Genomic DNA, 19,903 nt, shown 5'->3' on the forward strand with positions numbered 1-19,903 from the left:
TTTTCTTCAAGGTTTAATGTGAATCCAAGTAGCAATCTGAAAATGTCTCCATGGACTTCACTGGAGTACAAGTCTTTTTATCATATTGAATTCTGCCATGGGTGTGAGATGCTCAGGTCTGCAGTTCCTTTAAGCAGTGTTGAACCTTTAGTTAATCTGCAATTTAAAGCAATTCAGCTTGCTACAAGTTAGTGATCCAAAAATTAGGCATGTTATTGAAACACACTGACCTGCTTCTGTAGTCAGTGATTCATCTCAACTACCTGATGTTTGTCTCAGTGAGATGAGCTCCCCTCAGCACATCTCTCCTGTTACAGCTACCTTCCTCTGTGGCAGACAGCAGTTAATGACTTACATAGATATTTATAGCCTTTTCTGGCTTTTCCAAGCCACTAATAATAATGTTACCTTCCCTACCTACCAGTGCACAAACCTCTGAAGACGCCATGCTCCTCGAAAAGAAATGCAAAGGCTCAAGGAAAGCCCTTTTCAAGGATTTGGATGGAGGAGTCCTGCACCTGGAACCACCTGTCTCTGTTTTCCCGAAGTCAGAGTTTGAATGGGCACAGTTCTACTCAGAAGCTGGTAAGTGCATGTGCTGAGGGGGGTGTTTGCAAAGTCATGCAGATGTTTGAGCCATGAGATGTGACTTTCACCGAAACCTGCAGCTGAGGTTGAGGCCATGGTGGTCCCAATCTGTGTGATTCCTTGCTGAGCAGGATGCAGTGGATTGTGCTGCAGGAGTCTGGGGTGACTCACTGTGCAGCTCTGTGCCCACCAGTGCCACTCTGCCTTCTTGCAGTGTCATTTCACTTGGCATTCTTGACCCCTTTAGGGTCTAATACACTAGGCTGGATGACAGAAGGAAATTCTTCCCTGTGAGGGTGGGGAGACCCTGGCACAGGTTGCCCAGAGAAGCTGTGACTGGTCCATCCCTGGAAGTGTCCAAGGCCAGGCTGGATGGGGCTTGGAGCAATCTGGGATAGTGGAAGGTGTCCCTGCCCATGGCAGTGGTTGGAATGAGATGATCCTTAAGGTCTCTTCCAACCCAAACCATTCCATGATTGGTGATTCTACCTGCCCCTTGCAAACTCCTCTGAGAGCATTAAGGGGCACATGCCATAAAAACACCACAAAACTGCAAAATAATACCAATAATGAGCCCCACAAGGATTTTCATCCGTGTCCCACTGAGGAGATAATCAAGCTGAAAACCCACTCCAGAAGTTTGATGACGCCTCTCTGTTTAAAAAAAGGCCCATTCTGCTCACTAACCACTTTCTGAAGGCTCCCACAGCAAGGCTCCATTCTTATCCTCGTTAAAACTCAGCTCTCTGATTCCAAATAAACTCTTTAATTACAATTAGCATTCCCTGTGCCTGCTGCCGATGGTGGCCATTTTGCTGTAAAGATTCCTCGTTTGTGACTCTGCTGGTATGGGAGACTGATGGGAGGGACTCTAATTAATCCCGTTTTCCTTCACACTCTAAAACTGATTAAACACAAGAACTTTAATCTTTAAACAAAATGTGTAAGGCTTTTCCTCTAAGGATCCCACTCTAGCTGGCTGCTTACAAGGTTGATTAATGTGTTTCTAGATGCAAACACTGATTTTTACTGTACCTTTTCCACCCTAATTATGAATCACATCCAAGCACTAATGCTCTGGTGCTATTACCACTCAGCACCTGCATATTACTGAATATATTTGCATACAAAACCTGGATTTTATGCAGATTCCCACCATTTGTAGCACATCCTAGCACACAGTCATAGGTGTAAGAGGAATCCCCACAATCAGAAGTGCACTGAGGGTACAACCTTCACTCCATAGGGTTTATCTCCTTGTGGAATGGAGGTAACACCATATGATAAATGTTGCCTGCCTCTGAAGCTATGATAAAATTGTGTTTCCTTTTTGCTGCCCAAATTTGAATGGGGTTTTTTCCCCTTCCCTTCACAAATATGTGTTAAATTCCTCTGTGTTTCTCGTTCTGACCTACGGTTCCTTTTCTCTTGAGGTTGACATTTGGAAAGGCACAACTTGGTGGTAAGATGAATTTGTGGTCTTCTTCTTCCCTTCTTTTCTCCTCCTTCTGGAAAGTTGAAGCACTGAGTACTTTTCACAGTGCAGTGGAGGCTCCCAGGATAGACAAACTGGAGAGAAAGCTCAACTTTCCTGCTTCCACTGATCTTCTGCCAGCAGGACCAGAACAATTGTCATCTCCCTGTGCTGGGTACTGAGGAGGCCAAACCTTGAGTCTTGTGTTCAGTTTTGAGCTCCTCATTGCAAGAAGGACTTTGAGGGGCTGGAGTGTGTCCATAGAATGGAAAGGAGCTGGGGAAGGGTCTGGAATGTAAGTCCTGTGAGGAGCAGCTGAGGGAGCTGAGTCTCAAGGTTGCTTTTTCCCTGAGATTTTTCCTTGGGGTTGCTGGCCCACAAGGTAATAAGGGTCGTCCCAAGGTTGCTGTTCCCTGGGACTTTCCCCTGGGTTGCTGTTCCCAGAGGTAATACGGTTTTCTGTCTTCTCTTTGCCCTGGGTGTTACACACTGAAGCCAGAGGCAGAGACGACGAACTGAGTCCGCCGGTATCCATTTCCAAGGTTGTTTATTTTTCATTCTCTCAGTCTTTTTACAGCTCTGCCAGACCTCCCTGGCAGGGTACCTTATCTTAGTTCTTTCTCAGCTCTGCAAGGCATCTTCAGCAGAGCAGGACACGCGGCAGACTGGGCGAATCAGAGAGCCCCACACCTTATGTACAGTACCCCTGACCCAACCACTGTCCGAGACGTATTTTTTATTTACAAAATTTTACCAATGCCTATTACCTATACTAACATGTCAGTTCTACTCTAAACCAATCTCTAAAACCCAACTCAGCACAAGATGGGGGACGAGAACAAGAACAAGGAAGACAGGGGCCACTCCCCAGTTCCTCCATCTTGTCTCTTCAGCCCCATATGCTAAGAATCCTAATTTCTATATTTATATTCTATAATAAACTATCCACTACTTATTTCAAATTCTTAGGATTTGTGATTCTTCCTGCATGTGAGTGTTCACTCCCATGGACAGGGATCAGAGGCAGTGTCCTCCTGGGACCTGTGTGGGTCTAACTGACCCCCCTGTACAGATCCCAGACCCCCCTGTCCGGTCTCCAAACCCTCCAGGGTGGCCAGAGGGATGTTCTAGACTCCGACAGCTGAGGTTCTTTAATCTGGAGAAAAGAAGGCTCAGGGGGACTCTACAACACCCAGAAAAGAAGGACTGGCCTGTTCTCCCAGGAAATTAATGATAGGTCAGGGGGAAATAGCCTCAAGTTGCACCAGGGAAAATTCAGGCTGGATATTAGGAAAAGTTTCTTCCCAGAAAGGGTGGTTGGCCATTGGAATAGGCTTCCCAGGACAGGGGTGAGGCCACCATCCCTGGAAGCATCAGGAAAACCAAGAAGATGTGTCCCTTTGTGATATGGTTTAGTGGGCACGGTGGCCTTCATTCAGTCTGGGCTTGATGACGTTGGAGGTCTCTTCCAGCCCTAATGATTCTGTAGGGCCAGATTCCCCTTTGGTGTGACAACGCTTCAAGGCCTGTGAAAATGATGGTTTTGTCACTGAATTATAAAATCATAGAATGGCGTGGAAGGGGCATTGGAACGGGATGATTTTTAAGATCCCTTCCACCCAAACCAGTCTATGATTATATGATTCTATGATACTCATCAATATTTATGTTCACTTCAAGCTTCCAGTTTGGTCAATCAGATTGAAATTATTGTCCCTCAGCCATTTTTAGATACTCTGATTACTCTGTGGGGAGCAAATCAAAACACTCAGTGGACTTCAGGGACAAAAAAGCCATGGAGATGTTTTATCAGAATAAGGAATATCACAGGGAAGAGGCTGTGGGAGTCATAACTGGGGCACAAGGGATCATTCAGAATGATATTAATGCTCCTGAATTCACATTATATCTTTTATTGAAGATGTAATTGGTACAGAAATTATGAAATTTCTTATTTCTATACCCACTTTCCCCCCCCTTTGTTTTCCCAAACTTTTACCCACTGAGTTTGCTCTTTGCTCATAGACCAAGCTTTTTATTGTGACTCTCTGAAGAAGCAGAATTGCTCACTTCAAAATGAAGTTTTAGTTTTCTGGATAAACCACAGAATTCAGAAAAAAAAAGAACAAAACAGGAGGGAACAGATCCAATATTTTTGTTGCTATTATTATTCTGCAAGAAAAAAAGGAGTAACAACAAAAGTGGGTTTGAGTCCAAAAAAGCATAATTACTTTTTAATACGAGAGTCCTTTTTAGTCTTTCTTTTTTGTCTTTTAAACATAATGCCGCAAAAGTTTAAAATTAAATGTTTTCCAACACCCTCCGCCCTAAATAATTTATGAGGAACTTTCAAAGCACCATTTTTTGAATTATCCAAAACAATTTAATGAGTTTAACATGAATTTGTAATTATTTAAATCTCTTTGAGCTGCCATTTTTGGATGACAAAATGTTTTTCTCCTAAAACTCATGTCTAGAGCAAGCCTCTTGCAAAAGAGCTTGGGGCCAGGCCTGGAGCACTAAATGGTTCCATGATACAGGAAATACCAGAATCATAAGCTGTACAGCAGAATTAGCTACAGACAGGAGTGTCTTGTTGGGGAATTAAGGATAAGTGAACAGTTTGTGTATTCAACTGATTCCTATGTCCAGGTTAAAACCCCACGAAGGACAGCTGATACAACCGTCCTTGTGTAGTTAAAGGATCAGCCACTTGCTGGCTTTCTGCAGTGTTCAAGGACTCTGTTATCACAGTTCCTCACACCTGTAATCTGGGGTGACTTCCAGAGACATCAAAGTTCATTGTCTTCCCTTGGTGGAAGTGTGGCTGAGGAACAGAAACTAGCAGAAGATCCAGCTCTCCCCACTTCTGTTGTCTCCAGCATCGTCATAGAACCATCGAATTTTGGAATGGTTTGGGTTGGAAAGACCTCAGAGGTCATCTCATTCCATCTCTTGTCATGGGCAAGGACATCTCCCACTAGAGTTTACTGATGTCCCCTCCAGTGAGCAAAGAGAGATTGACTCATGATGTCAATGATGTTCCCAGACACAGAACTGGGAAGATGAAACCAAGTCTTTCAAGTTTTAGTCTTGAGCCTGCAGACATATGTTTTCTTCCCACTGACTGATACATTCTATGTATAATTTAAGGCATTTTGGACTGAATAATCATAGAATCATAAAGCAGATCAGGTTGAAAATGGACTCAAGAGCTCATCTGGTCCACTCTTTTGTGGGAAAGGAACATTGTCTGTTGCCCTGTACAACTGCATTTTGAAAACCTCAAAATGATGATGTGATGGAGATTCCACCATGTCCCTGGGGAGGTTTTTCCAATAAACCATAGAATTCCAGAAGGTTTTGGCTTTGGGGGGACCTTAAAGATCACCTTGTTCCACCCCCCTGCCATGGGCATGGACACCTTCCACCATTCCAGGTTGCTCCAAGCCCTGTCCAACCTGGCCTTGGACACTGCCAGGGGTGGGACAAGTACAACACCCAGTGGTTGCTATCACTGTGAAAAAACCCTTATTTCTTATATTGAGATGAGGCCTTTCCTGGTGCAAGCAGTACCTGTAGCCCATTGTCTTCCCCATGTGTCTCCTTGTGAGGAGAAAGCCCCATCCTCCTTGTAGCTTCTGTGTAAATACTGGAATATTGTGACAGGATTCTCTCCTGAGCCTTGTCTCCTCCAGGGAGAGCACACCTAATCCTGCAGCCTTTCCCCATGGGAGAGGTTCCCCAACCCTTTCACCAACTCTTTGTCCTTCCTTCAGTCTTCTCTGACTCTGATCATGATGAGGCTCTGGGCTATCTGATGTATATTCATGCAACTTTTTCTTTCTCTTGTAAACCTGTGCTCCGTCCATTTTATGTGAATAATTGAATTTATTTCCTACTTTTCACCAGTCAAACCTGACAACTCCTTGTAAGTTCTTTGGATACCATAGAACAATCAGTGAAATTTAGGTCTGTAAGACCCCTGTGGAATGGACATTTATTTTGGCACTAGTTTTCCAGGAAGAGAAGAGACTTAGTGACTTGCCCAAGGTCAGTCATTGAATAGAAAATTATCCTTCCAGAACCCTGAATCTAAAAACACCCCACCCTGTTAAGGCAGGTGGAACTTTATGGTTGCATTCACTAGAATCAGCTCAAAGTGTATTTTACATAGCACTTTTTACTAAAATAATATTCCTGGACTATATTTTGGGACATTAACGAACATTTAAATTCTGACTGAAATTATAAACAAACAAACAAAATCTATTTGTTTTGTTCAGTTTTTTTCAATTACCCTTCAAAAAAACTCAGATAATTTTTTATTGACTCAGCTTTACTGTTAATCTGTTGGTGAGAGGATCAGTGTGTTGTAGACAACCAAACTTTTTATCTGACCAGCAAATCATTGAGATTTTATTTTCGTGTTTCATTTTCCATCTAGACAAATCTAAAGCTGTGAAATTGCTCAGTAGTCTTGCTTACTCTCTAGAGGTAATCAGTACATTTTCTAAATCATAAAGAGGAAAGTGTTTAATATGTAAGTGCTCATCTGAAGCAAGTTATGCAGACATTTAACACTTAAATTTATCAAAAACTATTGTCAAAACCCCTTTGAATTGTAACATTGAAGTTAAAAAATGAATATGCAGAACTTCGCTAATTTAATCAGAAATATGACAAAATGTTAGATGTAGGTAAAAACAGTCCAAAATAACTGGGGTTATGGGTCAAAGAATTTTGTACAATTTTATTTTTTCTGGTAATTTTAATTATTGAATAAAAATCTCAAATAATAGTTGGGGATGCATAGAATTATGAGACACAGGCTGGCAGTATAAATTAGGGCTAAAGCTGGGTGAAAATGTTGCACCATAATACTTAATATTCCAAGGAATATGATTAGCCACACCAGCTATGCATAATCATATTCAGTAATTAAAGATGTCTGAGAAGAAAATGCAGGTTTGGTAGATGTGTGAGGAATGAAACAATGCAATATCAGGATTGTTTTCCTCTGGAGCTTTTTTGTTGTTGCTGTTCACAAATAGAAATTTGCTCTTTCTGTAATAAATGGCCCATGCAAAATGGGTTGGAAGTAGCAATGGAGGACATTAAAAGAGCTCTTACCAAACTATTCTTTCATAAAAACCAAAACTAATATGATCAGAAAATGCTTGTAATTCTTAATTTTCCTGAAAACACTTTTCTGGTAAAGATTTCAGCAGACCTTAATTAAGTTGAGAGCAAAGCAGAGAATAGTCAGGAGGATTTTTGTAATGCTCATGGGAGAACAAACTTTAAAGTAATCCAAAGGGAAATCCAAAGGTTATTTTTATATCTTTGATGTCTATGTGGTGGCTCATCAGGGGTGAGATGGTTGGACACAGTGAATTAAACAATCAGCTCTGTCAACTGCAGTACAGCAGAGTGAGGGACAATTCCGTGGGTGGAGGATCCACCAATTGGAAAGAAGACAGAACAAGGAAAGGCTTAAAACTGACAGAGGGCAGGTTTAGATTAGAGGTGTGGAGAAAAATTCTTCCCTGTGAGGGTGGGGAGGCCCTGGCACAGGGTGCCCAGAGAAGCTGTGGCTGCCCCTGGATCCCTGGAAGTGTCCAAGGCCAGGCTGGACAGGGCTTGGAGCAACCTGGGGTAGTGAAATGTGTCCCTGCCCATGGCAGAGGGTGGAACAAGATGAACTTCTTGGATTCTTCCAGCACAAGCCACTCTGTGATTCCATGATCTGGATGACACCGTGATACATGTCCTTAGGGGATAGCTCTGTCAAGGAACACCACTCCTCTACATAATTTATTTTGGTAAATCATGGGAGAACCAGGCACAGCTGGGGATGTAGCAGCAAGGTCGGCATTGAGGTGTCCATTCTGAAATAATATAAATTGCTTTCCCCTCATAGTCACCTGCATTTCAGACACTAATAAACAGATATTCTCCTTTTTCAGGTTTACTTTTCCTTAATTCTGAAGATAGGATGTGCAAGATGAATGGCATTGTTCATTTTCCATGTGATCAACATAGAGCAATGTATATACACACACAGATTATATATCTGTATATGTACAATTGTATCAGCCTATCAAACCTATTTCCTTGTTCCCATCAGACAAGGATATCAAATTCTTTTCTCCTGATGAAGCAAAAAAAAACCTTGGCAAACCCAACCATTTTGTACATTTATTGCTGTAAATGGAGTTTTGCTTTTTTTGCCACCCTTTCTTCTTCTTTTCTAAATTCCTTAGGTTCTTTCAAATAGTCATGCACTGATGTTCAGCTGCATAAAATGTAAAATATGTGTACATATCTATTAGGAATGATTATCCAAATGAATTTTGGAAAAACTGATTATGAAGTCAGGTCCCTGACAATGGGAGATAACCTTGCCCTTAGGATAACAAACCTTTTTGAAGATGTGCCAACAAATAATTTGTGCCTACTCTTGCTATCAGAAATTCTTGGCTTCTCCTTTTAGCCTTAAACCCTGAGGATAAAAGAACAGGTTTTTAATTTTCAAAACTCAACTTCTGTGTTTAAGGAGCTATTTAGAAAAATGTCACAATTTTTAGAGTTTGTGAAATCTGGGGGAGCCTGTTTGCTTCCCCAAGGGCTCAGTACCCCCAAAACACTATGTCACCTTCACTTAGGATTCTAGTTATGGATTTGAAACCCACCTCTCTCCCTTTCTGTATATAAATGTTGTCTGCAACACAAGTTGTTTTTTTATCATTGACATGATGAGTCTTCTGTTTCAGTGTAGTGTTTCTTAAACTGTGATTCTTAAAGCATGGGTGGTCCATGAAGCCTGAATAACTGATGGATGCACCACTTATGAATTTATTTAGGAGACTGAAAGTTAAAGGTGAAGAGAATTATTAGGCATGTGGAAAACAGGAGACATGAGGAATGTCTGGAAAAGCTGGGTGGCTTGGTCTTGAGAAAAGATGGAAGAGGGGTAAAGGAACAGCCTTCAAAAATATGAGACTGCTGGGGATTGGAGAGAAAGAAATTGTTCTGAGAGTCTGTGGAATTGGAAATAATGGTCTGAAGTATCATCAGGATAATTTTATGTGTCGGAAGGAAATATTGGAATAAAGACAGAGAAACATGGGCGTAGCTTGCCTGAGTGAGTTGCAGAGTCCTTATCACTGGTAACATCCTTAGATAATCAGATAGAGCTGATCTTTTCCTGAGCAGGTGGAGGATGGGTCAAATAATTTCAAATGGCCCTTTTGGCACCTATTTTAAAAATTCTGAAAGGCTGTTCCTGGCCTGCAAGAATCTTTGAGGCCTGACAGTGATATGTGAGTCCAAAGGCCAGGGTGTTGTAGGAGGGAGGTTTGGTAATTAGGACTTTCTAAATGTTCCTGGTGAAGACACAGAGTGGCCACTGGGGAGGACAGACAGATTGATTCTCAACCCATGAGCTTGGTCCTGGTCATCCAGTCTGCCTATCCTTGAGGAAAGCTAATGAGCTTGAAATGATGTGCAATATCGAAGTGTAGAGATGACTCCCATAGAAAACGGTGTCCAGGGTCTGAGTGGAGGTTACAGCACCAGGAACCAAAACTGGCACAGGCTGCCCAGAGAAACTGTGGCTGCCCTATCCCTGGAAATGTTCAAGGCCAGGCTGGATAAGGCTGGGAGCAACTTGGGATGGTGGAAGGTGTCCCTGCCCATGGCAGATAGTTGAAATGAGCTGATCTTTAAAGTCCCTTCCGACCCAACCCAACCCAACCCAACCAAACCCAACCCATTCTATGAATCCATTCCTTATCTGAGACCTCTCCTCAAAGCTCAGACGTCCTTCATACTCTCCCAAGGATCTGTTTCATTCTTATTTATCATTCCTGCTTTGGTGATGCCCACAAAACCGAGTCCATTGTTGGGGTTTATTCCTACAATATACCACCCAGAAATTTTCCAGCATCTTCTGGAAGAATCACAGAATCACAGAACAATTTGGGTTGGAAGGGACCTTAAAAATCTTCTCATTCCATTGCCTGCCATGGTCACAGACACATTCCATTATCCCAGGTTGCTCCAAGCCCCATTCAGCCTGGCCTTGAATCCTTCCAAGGATGGGGCAGCCACAGCTTCTCTGGGCACCCTGTGCCAGGGTCTCCCTACCCTCACAAGGAAGAATTTCTTCCTAAAATCCAATCTAAAACTACTCTCTTTCAATTTGAATCTATTCCCCCTTGTCTTGTCAATCCATGCTCTTGTAAATATTTTCTCTCCCTCTTTCTTTTTGACTCACTGCAAGTACTGGAAGGCCACAATTAGATAATCCCAAAGCCTTCTGTTCTCCAGGCTGAACAATCCCCATTCTCTCAGCGTTTCCTCATAGCAGAGGTGCTCCATTCCTCTGATCATCCTGGTGTCTCCTCTGGACTTGCTTTAGCAGCTCCATGTCCTTCCTGTGCTGGAAATCCAGGGATGGGAGCAACTCTGCAGGTGGGGCCTGAGCAGGGCAGAGGGGCAGAGTCACTTCCCTGGACCTGCTGTCCACGCTGCCTTTGGTGCAGCTGCTGCAGAAAATGCTGATATTAAAAGTCAAGCCCGAATGTGTCAGGAGAAACAGAGGGAAGTGGGGAAGGGAAGCAGTGATGGAACCAGAAAACTGCATCTACATGGAACACCCTCTCCGGGCTTGCTGCCTGCTACCTTTAAGGAGGCAAGATGGTTGTGTTTATGCAATTAAAAAAAATGAATTTCATCCTGCAAGCATAACTATATTATTTCCTTTAGATCTTAGAGACATATCTATAATCCAACTAAACTGCTGAGTGGGAGTTTGCAGAGGTTTACAGGGGAAGCACCGCATTTTGCAACAATTAATTTTGCAGAGGAAGCAGCCTGTTTAAAGACGCCTGCAGCAGTCACTAAAATATGTGTTGTTTTTCAAGGCCACCAGACACACAGTGGGCTAGGTTGGCTAATAAACAACCCAACAATACAAAAAAACCCACCCGGTCTCGTGGGGTTTGCAGGAAGAAGGGATGAGAAATAAAATGAATAATGCTTACCTGCTAGGGGTGGGTGAAGACTATAATTGTTTAGCCCCCAGCAGATCCCTGCAAGGGTTAAAAATGACAAAGATATTAGTTGGTGACTGCTAAGATTGTTGGTTTGAAGCTTTGGGCAAAACACAGACTGTTATTTACCGGACTTGGTCGATTTACTTCTTAATGCAATAATGACCTGTGAAATGAAACGTGAGCTAGACAATTGTTCCTCATTCTTTCCAGTAAAACATCCTTTCATACCCCATTAAACCACCATTAATTCCATTTGAAAGAGAAGCAGGCACAAACACCAAGGGATAGCTCTCTCTTTTCCTCTTTTCCTCTCATTGTGGGACTGATCAAGGCCGGTGGATGGAAAAGAAGCTTTCTCACCCATTTTAGAGGCTGTTGGGCAGCCTGTGGGGGACACATTTTTGAATGAACACTGCAGAGATCCACTGGATTGGCACACAGTGGATCACATTCCTGAGTTTTGCAGAACAGGAAATATGGCAAACAGTCAATTTATTGGTGTTTATACATCAGGTTTCTGTCTCTTTTAGCTGGCTTTCTTCAAGCATGAGATTTGTGTAATTATGCAGTGTACGTGCAGATATATCTGTGCGTTATTTCCCTCTCAGTCCTTTTAAACACATTTTCAATTTTAAACAAAAGTAGTAGAGTGATAAGTCCTTAAGGTAATAGATTCCTACTGGTTTAAAAATGTTTGGGTCTGTGAAGAAAAACTTTATGAGTGAACCTCTCTGTCCCCAAAAGTGGCTTATCTAGTTGGAGTTCTTTGGCTAGCAAGAAATGTTCTCTGGAGAGAAATTCCAGTTCTGTACCTCAACTAAAGGAAAAAACTTTTGCACACTGGTGTGGGGCTGTGAGTCCAGCCACAGCTGTGTAGCACAGCACTGGCTCCACTTGGTGTGGAGCTGGTTTCTTTACCTCCTGATCCTACTCTGCTGAGGCACTGAAAGACGTGTGGATGGGGCACTGAGGGACATGGTTTAGAGGGACTTTGTGCCTTACATTTACAGTTGCACTCGATCTCAGAGGCCTTTTCCAAAGCCAGAACTCCACAGCCTTTCCAAATTGTCTCCTTGCTGCCTTTTGGCCTTACCTGAAACCTAGGCCAGGGCATTTAATCAGTTCTCTGGCAGGTGTTGCCCAGCTGCAAGCAGGTTGCCATGGATCAATGGCCTTGATTCGAGAGTACCACTGATTTCATGCAATCACAGTTTGACAGCTCACAATAAAACATTTCATCATCTTACCTTCTTTTCAGTTGCTTCTACTTTTATATTTTATTTTATTTCATACCCTATACTTTTATGTTATTTTCTACACTAGATGCCTTTCTTTTTCCCTAATAGATTTAAGCCTGGGGAAAGATTTTGTCTGAAATTTTGCTCAGAAGTGCTTCAGCTGCAATGAACAAAATGAAGCTTTCTTTTGGTGTGTGTTAAAAACAAATCTCTAAACTCTAGAATCTATGGCCTTGCAGTAGAGGTTGAGGGTTATCAGGAAAACAACTCTGTGGTCATTGAATTATTTTCTATCCACAGTCCTTGTGAAAAATTGTGTCCAGATTTTTTTTTTTTTGTGAAAATAAACTGCTTAAATTCATTATCTTTTCATGTTCTCTAAAAGATCTAAGCCTTGTCTATCATCTGTGAAAATTTCAGTTCCTGCTCTGCTGCGTTGTTTGAAGCACAGACATCAAATGCTTTTCCTGAGTATTTGGAGCCTCAAATCCCACATTCTAGTCCCCTTGCATTGCATCTGCTAATTAACAGAAGAATTCTGGGCACTTGGTGACCCTTGTTGCTGCCCAGGGGCTGTGTCCCCAGGAGGCAAACATGTGCTGTGTCCTGACTTTAGACTGGGCTGGGCAGGAGCCAAGGGATTACACACAGTTCTCTGGGGTGGAATGGAGAAGAGACCTCAGAGTTTAACCAGCAACAACTATGGCATCCACTGGGAAAAAGCTGGCTGGGTGTTGATTCACCAGCCTTGTTATTAAAGCACCTAGCACAGTTTATCTTGTGTAGGATTGAGATTTTTGTGTGTGGTTGTGTGTGACTCGATTATATACAAGATCAAGTTTCACTTGCGAAAGAACAAGCCAACAAACCACAAACAAACAAAAAGACCAAAAAAACCACCCCAAAAAACCCACTTTGTGGAAGGTTTTAATTGCAGTTCTGAAAAGAGATGAAGAATGAGAAGTGCAAAATCCCTTGTCACGAATATGAAGAGCAATGATCTGGGAAATTAGGGATCTTTTTTCCTTTCCCTGTAATTCTTCCTATGCAGCCCTGCTCTGATTCAGAGCAAATCATGATGGTCTGTTTGTGTGTATGCAAACATTTGTGTTTATACACACACAGGCACTGTCCTCGCAACTGTTCTTGGGAGCATTTCATCATTTTTTCCTCTTATCTTCCAAATATTAGCATTTAATGAAATACACATTTCCTTCATTTATTTTGAACCTACTCCAAGGCCAGCAAATACCAGAACCTCAAATGTTATGACAGGATAGATTCTTTATTGGTTTGTTTTCTTTTCATTCTTTCTGTTTTCACTGTGATTTTTAATTTTTTTTTAAAGATTATAGACCCTTATGTTCCAGCTCAAGGAACCTGGATTCCAACTGAGGTACACAAATATGTCCAAAAAAATGTCCCTGAGACCCATCCAATGCAGACAGCTGTGCAGCAAACAGGAAATTGAGGAAGTCAGGTTCATCAGAAACACAGGATTTCCTTCGTGGATGTTTCAGATAAAGCATCTTTAATTTTTCCATGCTGGACCAATGCTGTAAAAGGGCCATGAGAAAAGCAGGGGAATTATTGCCCTGTGCTTTGATGTCAGGGATGTAAAAGTATAACTGAAAGAGAGGTTCTTGTGGGGACCATCACACCTTGGCCGTGCTGACATGGCCTCTTCCAAGCAAACTCTCACTTGTCTGTCTGTGCTCTGGGCTGGCAGGACAGGAGCCAGCTCTGAACCAGCAGTGGTGTCACACACAAGAGCAGGACTGCTAAAGATGTCTGAGAAACTGAGTTTTGAGGAGGGGTCCCAGATAATGAATGGAATCACAGAATGGTTTGTGCTGGAAGGGATTTTTAAGACCAGCTCTTTCCACCCTCTGCCATGGGCAGAAACACCTCCCACCATCCCAGGTTGTTTCAAGCCCCATCCAACCTGGCCTTGGACATTTCCAGGGATCCAGGGGCAGCCACAGCTTCTCTGGGCAACCTGTGCCAGGGCCTCGCCACCCTCACAGTAATGAAGTCACTTGATTACCCTGTGAAATGAGGATAACTCTTCTTTTTCTCTCCACTCATTAGTTTGTAGTGGCTCTTGACATTTCAGTGTCAGGAACTACAGAAGTGTCTACGTGGCATCTGGTATGGTGTGATTCCAAACTAGTCCGAGTCCTCTGTGAAACACTGGGAAAAATTACAAACTGGTTCCAAACCAGTGTTCCAGTGGCATTACTAAATCAGGCAAGCACTTAGATGTTGCCTGTGCGACCTTAGCTTGGCTTGCTCTCCTCTTCGTGCTCTTAAATTTTGACAGTCTTTGTCTGCTTTGACAGCTTTCATGGTCACACCAAGAAACAAGCAGTTTTGACTCTTTTGGCCCAAAAAGTAATTGCTCTGGAGGTGGCTCAAGGCTGTGTGCTACCACATTTTTGTATAATAGAGCAGCTATGGAGAGACTTTATTTTGGCCTTTCGGTACCAAAACGGAGCTTTTAAGAAAGATAGGGGCAGATAATTTTAGCAGGTCCTGCTGCAATAGGACAAGGATTGATGGTTTTAAATAAGAAGGTGGTCAACTTAAATTAGCTATAAGGGAGAAGTTTTTACAATGAGGGTGGTGAAACTCTGGCAACAGATTTTCCAGAGAGGTGGTGTCTGCTTCATCCCCAGATATATTCAAAGTAAGGTTGGACAGGGCTCTGGTGTAGGTGGTCTCTGGGTGATCTTCTTTAACCATGGGAGTGGTAAGGCCCTGGACTAGGTTTCCCAGAGAAGCTGTGGCTGCTCCATCCCTGGAAGGGTCCAAGGCTAGGTTGGATGGGGCTTGGAACAACCTGGGATAGTGGAAGGTGTCCCTGCCCATGGCAGGGGGTTGAATGGGATGATTTTTAATGTCCCTTCTAATGCAAAGCATTCCAGGATTCTAGAATTGTGTGACATGCACACCAAAAATCAGCAGGCAGGGCACAACCATCCATCCCAGTTTCAACCACAGTGTGCTCAGGACAATGACTTAATAGAGCATTTTAGCTTAATGAAGCTCAAAGTATTGAAAGCTCAGGCCAAGGGGTTGCTACACGCAAAGGCTGCATTTCACAAAATAATTACTGAGACAAAACATGCAAAATCTTCCCTTATAAAGCATAGCTTTGATATAGATGTCATCACTCTACCAAAGTTCAAAGCACATGTGGTTGACACTATGTGCACCATGGGGCTCTCTGAATATGTAGCATGAGCATAATGTAATGCTTAGTTAAAATAATTAGTTGAAAAGAACATATTCATTTCCTAGTGAATTTTTGGAAAAACAGCTCAGAGCTTTGGAAAAAAGAAAAGTTATTAACTGACATTGTGTGTAAGAAACTGGAAAATAAATATTTTCGTCTGGGGTAGTTATGTTGAATACTCAGTTTTGATCATGCCAAGAACATGTTTGTTAACTTAACATGTAAAAATTTATATTCATTTCAATATACAAACACATATATATATTATGATAAATATAAATTTATTTATGAATATATGTGATTACAAAATTATTCTACATTCTCCAGTCACTGGGAAAAGAGATACACAGCCACTGAGGCAGCTACCACAGCACCAAAAGATGCTTTTGAAGAATTTTTTAATGAAAAGGTGTAGGTTTTTTCTTTTTTTTTTTTTTCCCTTCTGTTGTAGAGATGCTAAATTGACAACAGCACACCTTGTCTTAGAAAATAAGTTGTTAAGAGAGGTGAACCTTGCAACTTCCATTTGCCCCACAATGGAAGTCATGGACCTGTGCAATATATTGGACTTCTGTGTCCTTGTTTTTTTTTTTTGGTTTTTTTTTTTTTTTTTGCATTTATCTTTGCTATTCTGTTTTTTCGCATCTGAGTAACAGCCCAATAATTCCAGTTTCAAAAGTCCCTATTTTTCTGGTTGCTTGGATAAGGCAACTTGAATTAAAACTTTGGCATAGGTCTTTCTTAAGAGACCAATATAGATTTGAACTTCTGTGTTTGACAAGCTGATTGGCCAAGGTTTAAAACCATCAGTTATGCAATAAAACTGTATGTAATTAATTAAAGGGAGCAGATTATTTTCAGTCAGGCTCTGTTTTTGAAACATCCTCCTACTCACTAATAAACTTTGTTCCTGCGGTGGTTTTTGTGAAATTAATAAGCACATTGCAAAACCAGGGTAAGCCAGTCTCATTGTTTGCTTCCCATGCTCACCAGGATGCAACAGTTGGTGGACTGAAAATGAAGTTACATCCCTATAAGCTCCATATTGAAAAAGCAGTTATTTTATTGTCCTCCATGGGACTGACAGAATCACAGAATCCTTTAGGTTGGAAAAGTCCTCTAAGGTCATAGAGTTCAGCCAGCACTGTCAAGGCCACCACTAAACCATGCCCCAAACACTGAACACTTTCAAGGATGGTGATTCCACCACTCCCTGGCCAGCCTGTTCCCATGGCTGACCACCTTTTTGGTGAAGAAATTATTCCTCAGACAGATTATAGAATTAGCTGATCAAAAGCACCAAGTAGTTTCGAGGTTGCACCAAAAAATAATTATGAAAGAAATAGAAGATACAGCTCTATTGGATAAATAGTTGAAGGAAATACTTGGCAAAAGATTTCTCTAATAGCTGGAGAGTCCTTGGATCTTCTTGGACCTCTTGATGCAACCCATGATAAATTAATTAAATTTTCTGTCCATGTCTTGCTCTGAGGATTGGCCACAATTAAAAGCAGCTCTCACGTTGGAGCAAGGCTGGGCTGTCCCTGGTCTCTGTGCCTTAGGAGATGGACATGACTGCTTTCTTTTCATCTCTGGAGAGGGAGCTAAGAGATAAAGCAACAGCAGGATGTGTCAGGAAAGAAGCTGGGTTAACCTGCCCTTGCTGTGGGGTGGAGGAATAGGCTGTGCCACTTGTTGAGAACTTTTCCAGTTCTTTGAATAATGATCTGGGTTAGAAGGAACCTTAAAGGTCACCCAGTCCCACCCCCTGCCATGGCCAGGGACACCTTCCACTAGCCCAGGTTGCTCCAAGCCCTGTCCAACCTGGCCTTGGACACTTCCAGGGATCCAGGGGCAGCCACAGCTTCTCTGGGCACCCTGTGCCAGGGCCTCAACAGCCTCTAAATAAACAATTTCTTCCTAATATTTATTCTAAACCTACTCTTGTTCATCTTAGAGCCATTTCCCCTGGTCCTATCTCTATATGTCCTTGCAAAAAGTACTTCTCCTAATCCCTTTTGATACTGGAAGGCTGCTATTAAGGTTTCCCTAAAAGTTATTATAAATTTTTAGAGCTGTAAGTAGAATGAGTTGAAATAATTTTTTCATTGCAAGGAAACGGTATGATGTCCCCCTTACTCCTGGAAACCACAGAGTAAGACACCAAAATCAGCTTTACAGAAACTATTCTGCCCAGCTGCCTGCGCAACCAGCTTCAAGTGGCTGGTTTGGATCCTTGTGCATGGAGGGAAATTTGCTTTCTCCTTTCCCTCTCCAGACCCCAAGGGTAAAACTTCCTCAGCCACTCAAAACTGTGTCTGAAGGAAGAAGGAAGCCCAGTGGATGTCAGTGGCCACACATAACAAAAACCTTCCCTTGCTCTTGGAAAGGCTGAGTCTCTCTGGAAAATCCTCTGACTCCATGTATGCCTGAAGAGCACTCCAAGAAAAAAGAACCCCAAACAAGTCAGAGATGAAATACAAGTCCAGGGCTGTCTACAGTGTCTTGAAGACAGAAATCCTACAGAGCTCCAGAATGGTTTAAAATACCAGATTCAAATTTTAGCATGTTTTTAGTGTAATGTTGGAGGCAGTGGTTGCTTTGGGAAGAATAATCAGCATTTATAGACTGATTTATTTTCTCATACCCCCTGTTTTCCAAAGCAGCCATTAATTCAGGATGGTTTGACCTGAAGCTAGAGCAAATGCCTTTACTATTTGTTTATGTATCCTGTCTCACCCAATCTTTTAGCCATTCAAACCTCCAGTGGCAAAGTGTCCCAGAATTTGTGTGACTGACAACTTCTGGGCATGAGGTGATCCTTAGGAATTCTAATTGAATTGATTGATAGCAAGTACCTCCATGTAATATTGAAGACTGAACAAGTCACTTGTGTTCTTTAACATATTCAGGTTTTGGATGTTTTCTGGGTTTTGTTTTACTGCTCTCTGCAAAGTGTGTGTGGGTCCCCATTCAGTAGAAAGTGGTATAGAAGTTTGTTAGTTAACTTTTACTGATTTTGTGTAGATGTTGTTTTCAAAGAAGCCCTTTTTAACTAATAACTCTTCACTGCAACCCTGGAAGGCTCACAAGTTATGGGATGGTTGTTTAGGCAAGAGGGTGGGTGGGAAAAAGTCAATAATAATACCAATAAAAACCCCATATTTCTGATCAAAGCAGCAAGTGCTTGAATAAAGATTATATTAAAAAGAGAAAAATGTAGAGGTCTTGTTAAAACCTCTGGGTTACTGTCCAGTTATGTGGATTTTCCCTCTAGTGCTTATTCTGGCATTCATTAAACCCTGATAAGTTACATAGAAACACTTGAAAGAATGATTAGAAATGCTATGTGTGAATAATAGAATTGCTTAAAGGGAAATGGAAATTCTTAAAGGGAAATGCATACTGACATGGAAAGTGAACTTGGGCAATTTTCTCATTGTGCCGGGTTATTATCTTATTCTTCTTATTTTGAGGGTGTTGAATTTGTATCCTTTTATGTTCACAGTTTGGGAGCTGCTTAGGGAAATAATATTGCTGCAGTGGGATTCGGATGTGCTGAAGGTTTTTTGAAAAGCAAGGTGTCTTCTTTCTGGTGTCTTCCTTTGAGAGGCTGAGGCTCGAGTTTGGAGAGGAAGGGAATTAAAAAGAGAAAAATTCCAAAGCAGCACAAGGCTTTCCTCTCCATCCTCCTGTGCTCTCGGGGTGAAAGTCCTCATAATTCAGATTTAGATGACTTTTCACAGGTGTCTCTTGGTAAATAGGTCCAACAGAGTCCATCTGTACATGGAAAGGGCATCTTGCCAGCAGGAATGACAAGGAAACCCTTTTGTGTTGCAGGAAATGATGCAGCCAGTACCTTCAGGAGGCTTTTTGTTTAAGTAAAAGGTTTTTTCTTGTTTACTTGGTGTTGCTATTCAACCAACCAGAGTATTAATGGCTGCAATGACAAGCACTGGAGCCTAAACCAAAATTAACTTCTTGCTATGAAAGCATGTTCTACTCCTTTGCTCTGCTCTTCGTGTTACAGAAATAATACATCAGCACTGAGGCAGAGGGGAGCAGAGCTGATCCTGTGGTTGAATTAGGAGGTCAAGCTATAAAAGCCCTAATCTAAACTGTGGGATAATGAGATGTGAGAGGATTTTCTGAGGTCCACTGCTGATTACATCGTGTTTGTTCAGTAAGATGGGAGTGTTTTCACTGAGATAAAAGCTTAGATTTCGTCAAGAGAAGTTTCCAAACCAACCTCCAATACTTTAAGCCACAATGATTTAATGGGACAAGTAAAAGTGTTTTTTAA

The 19,903-nt window shown here is 42.0% G+C and overlaps 1 protein-coding gene across 2 annotated transcripts in view; it reads left to right on the plus strand.

Moving 5' to 3' along the window:
- Nucleotides 1-19,903, plus strand: part of PKHD1 (PKHD1 ciliary IPT domain containing fibrocystin/polyductin) — a 247,190-nt gene that overhangs the window by 175,621 nt on the left and 51,666 nt on the right. For both annotated transcript variants that reach the window (XM_063423458.1, XM_063423452.1), the window contains one exon: nt 425-585. In XM_063423458.1, coding sequence (XP_063279528.1) covers nt 425-585 — 161 coding nt within the window. The remainder of the gene's footprint in view (nt 1-424; nt 586-19,903) is intronic.

Source organism: Prinia subflava, chromosome 2 (genome assembly GCF_021018805.1).
Source record: "Prinia subflava isolate CZ2003 ecotype Zambia chromosome 2, Cam_Psub_1.2, whole genome shotgun sequence".
NCBI classification, from domain to species: Eukaryota; Metazoa; Chordata; class Aves; order Passeriformes; family Cisticolidae; genus Prinia; species Prinia subflava.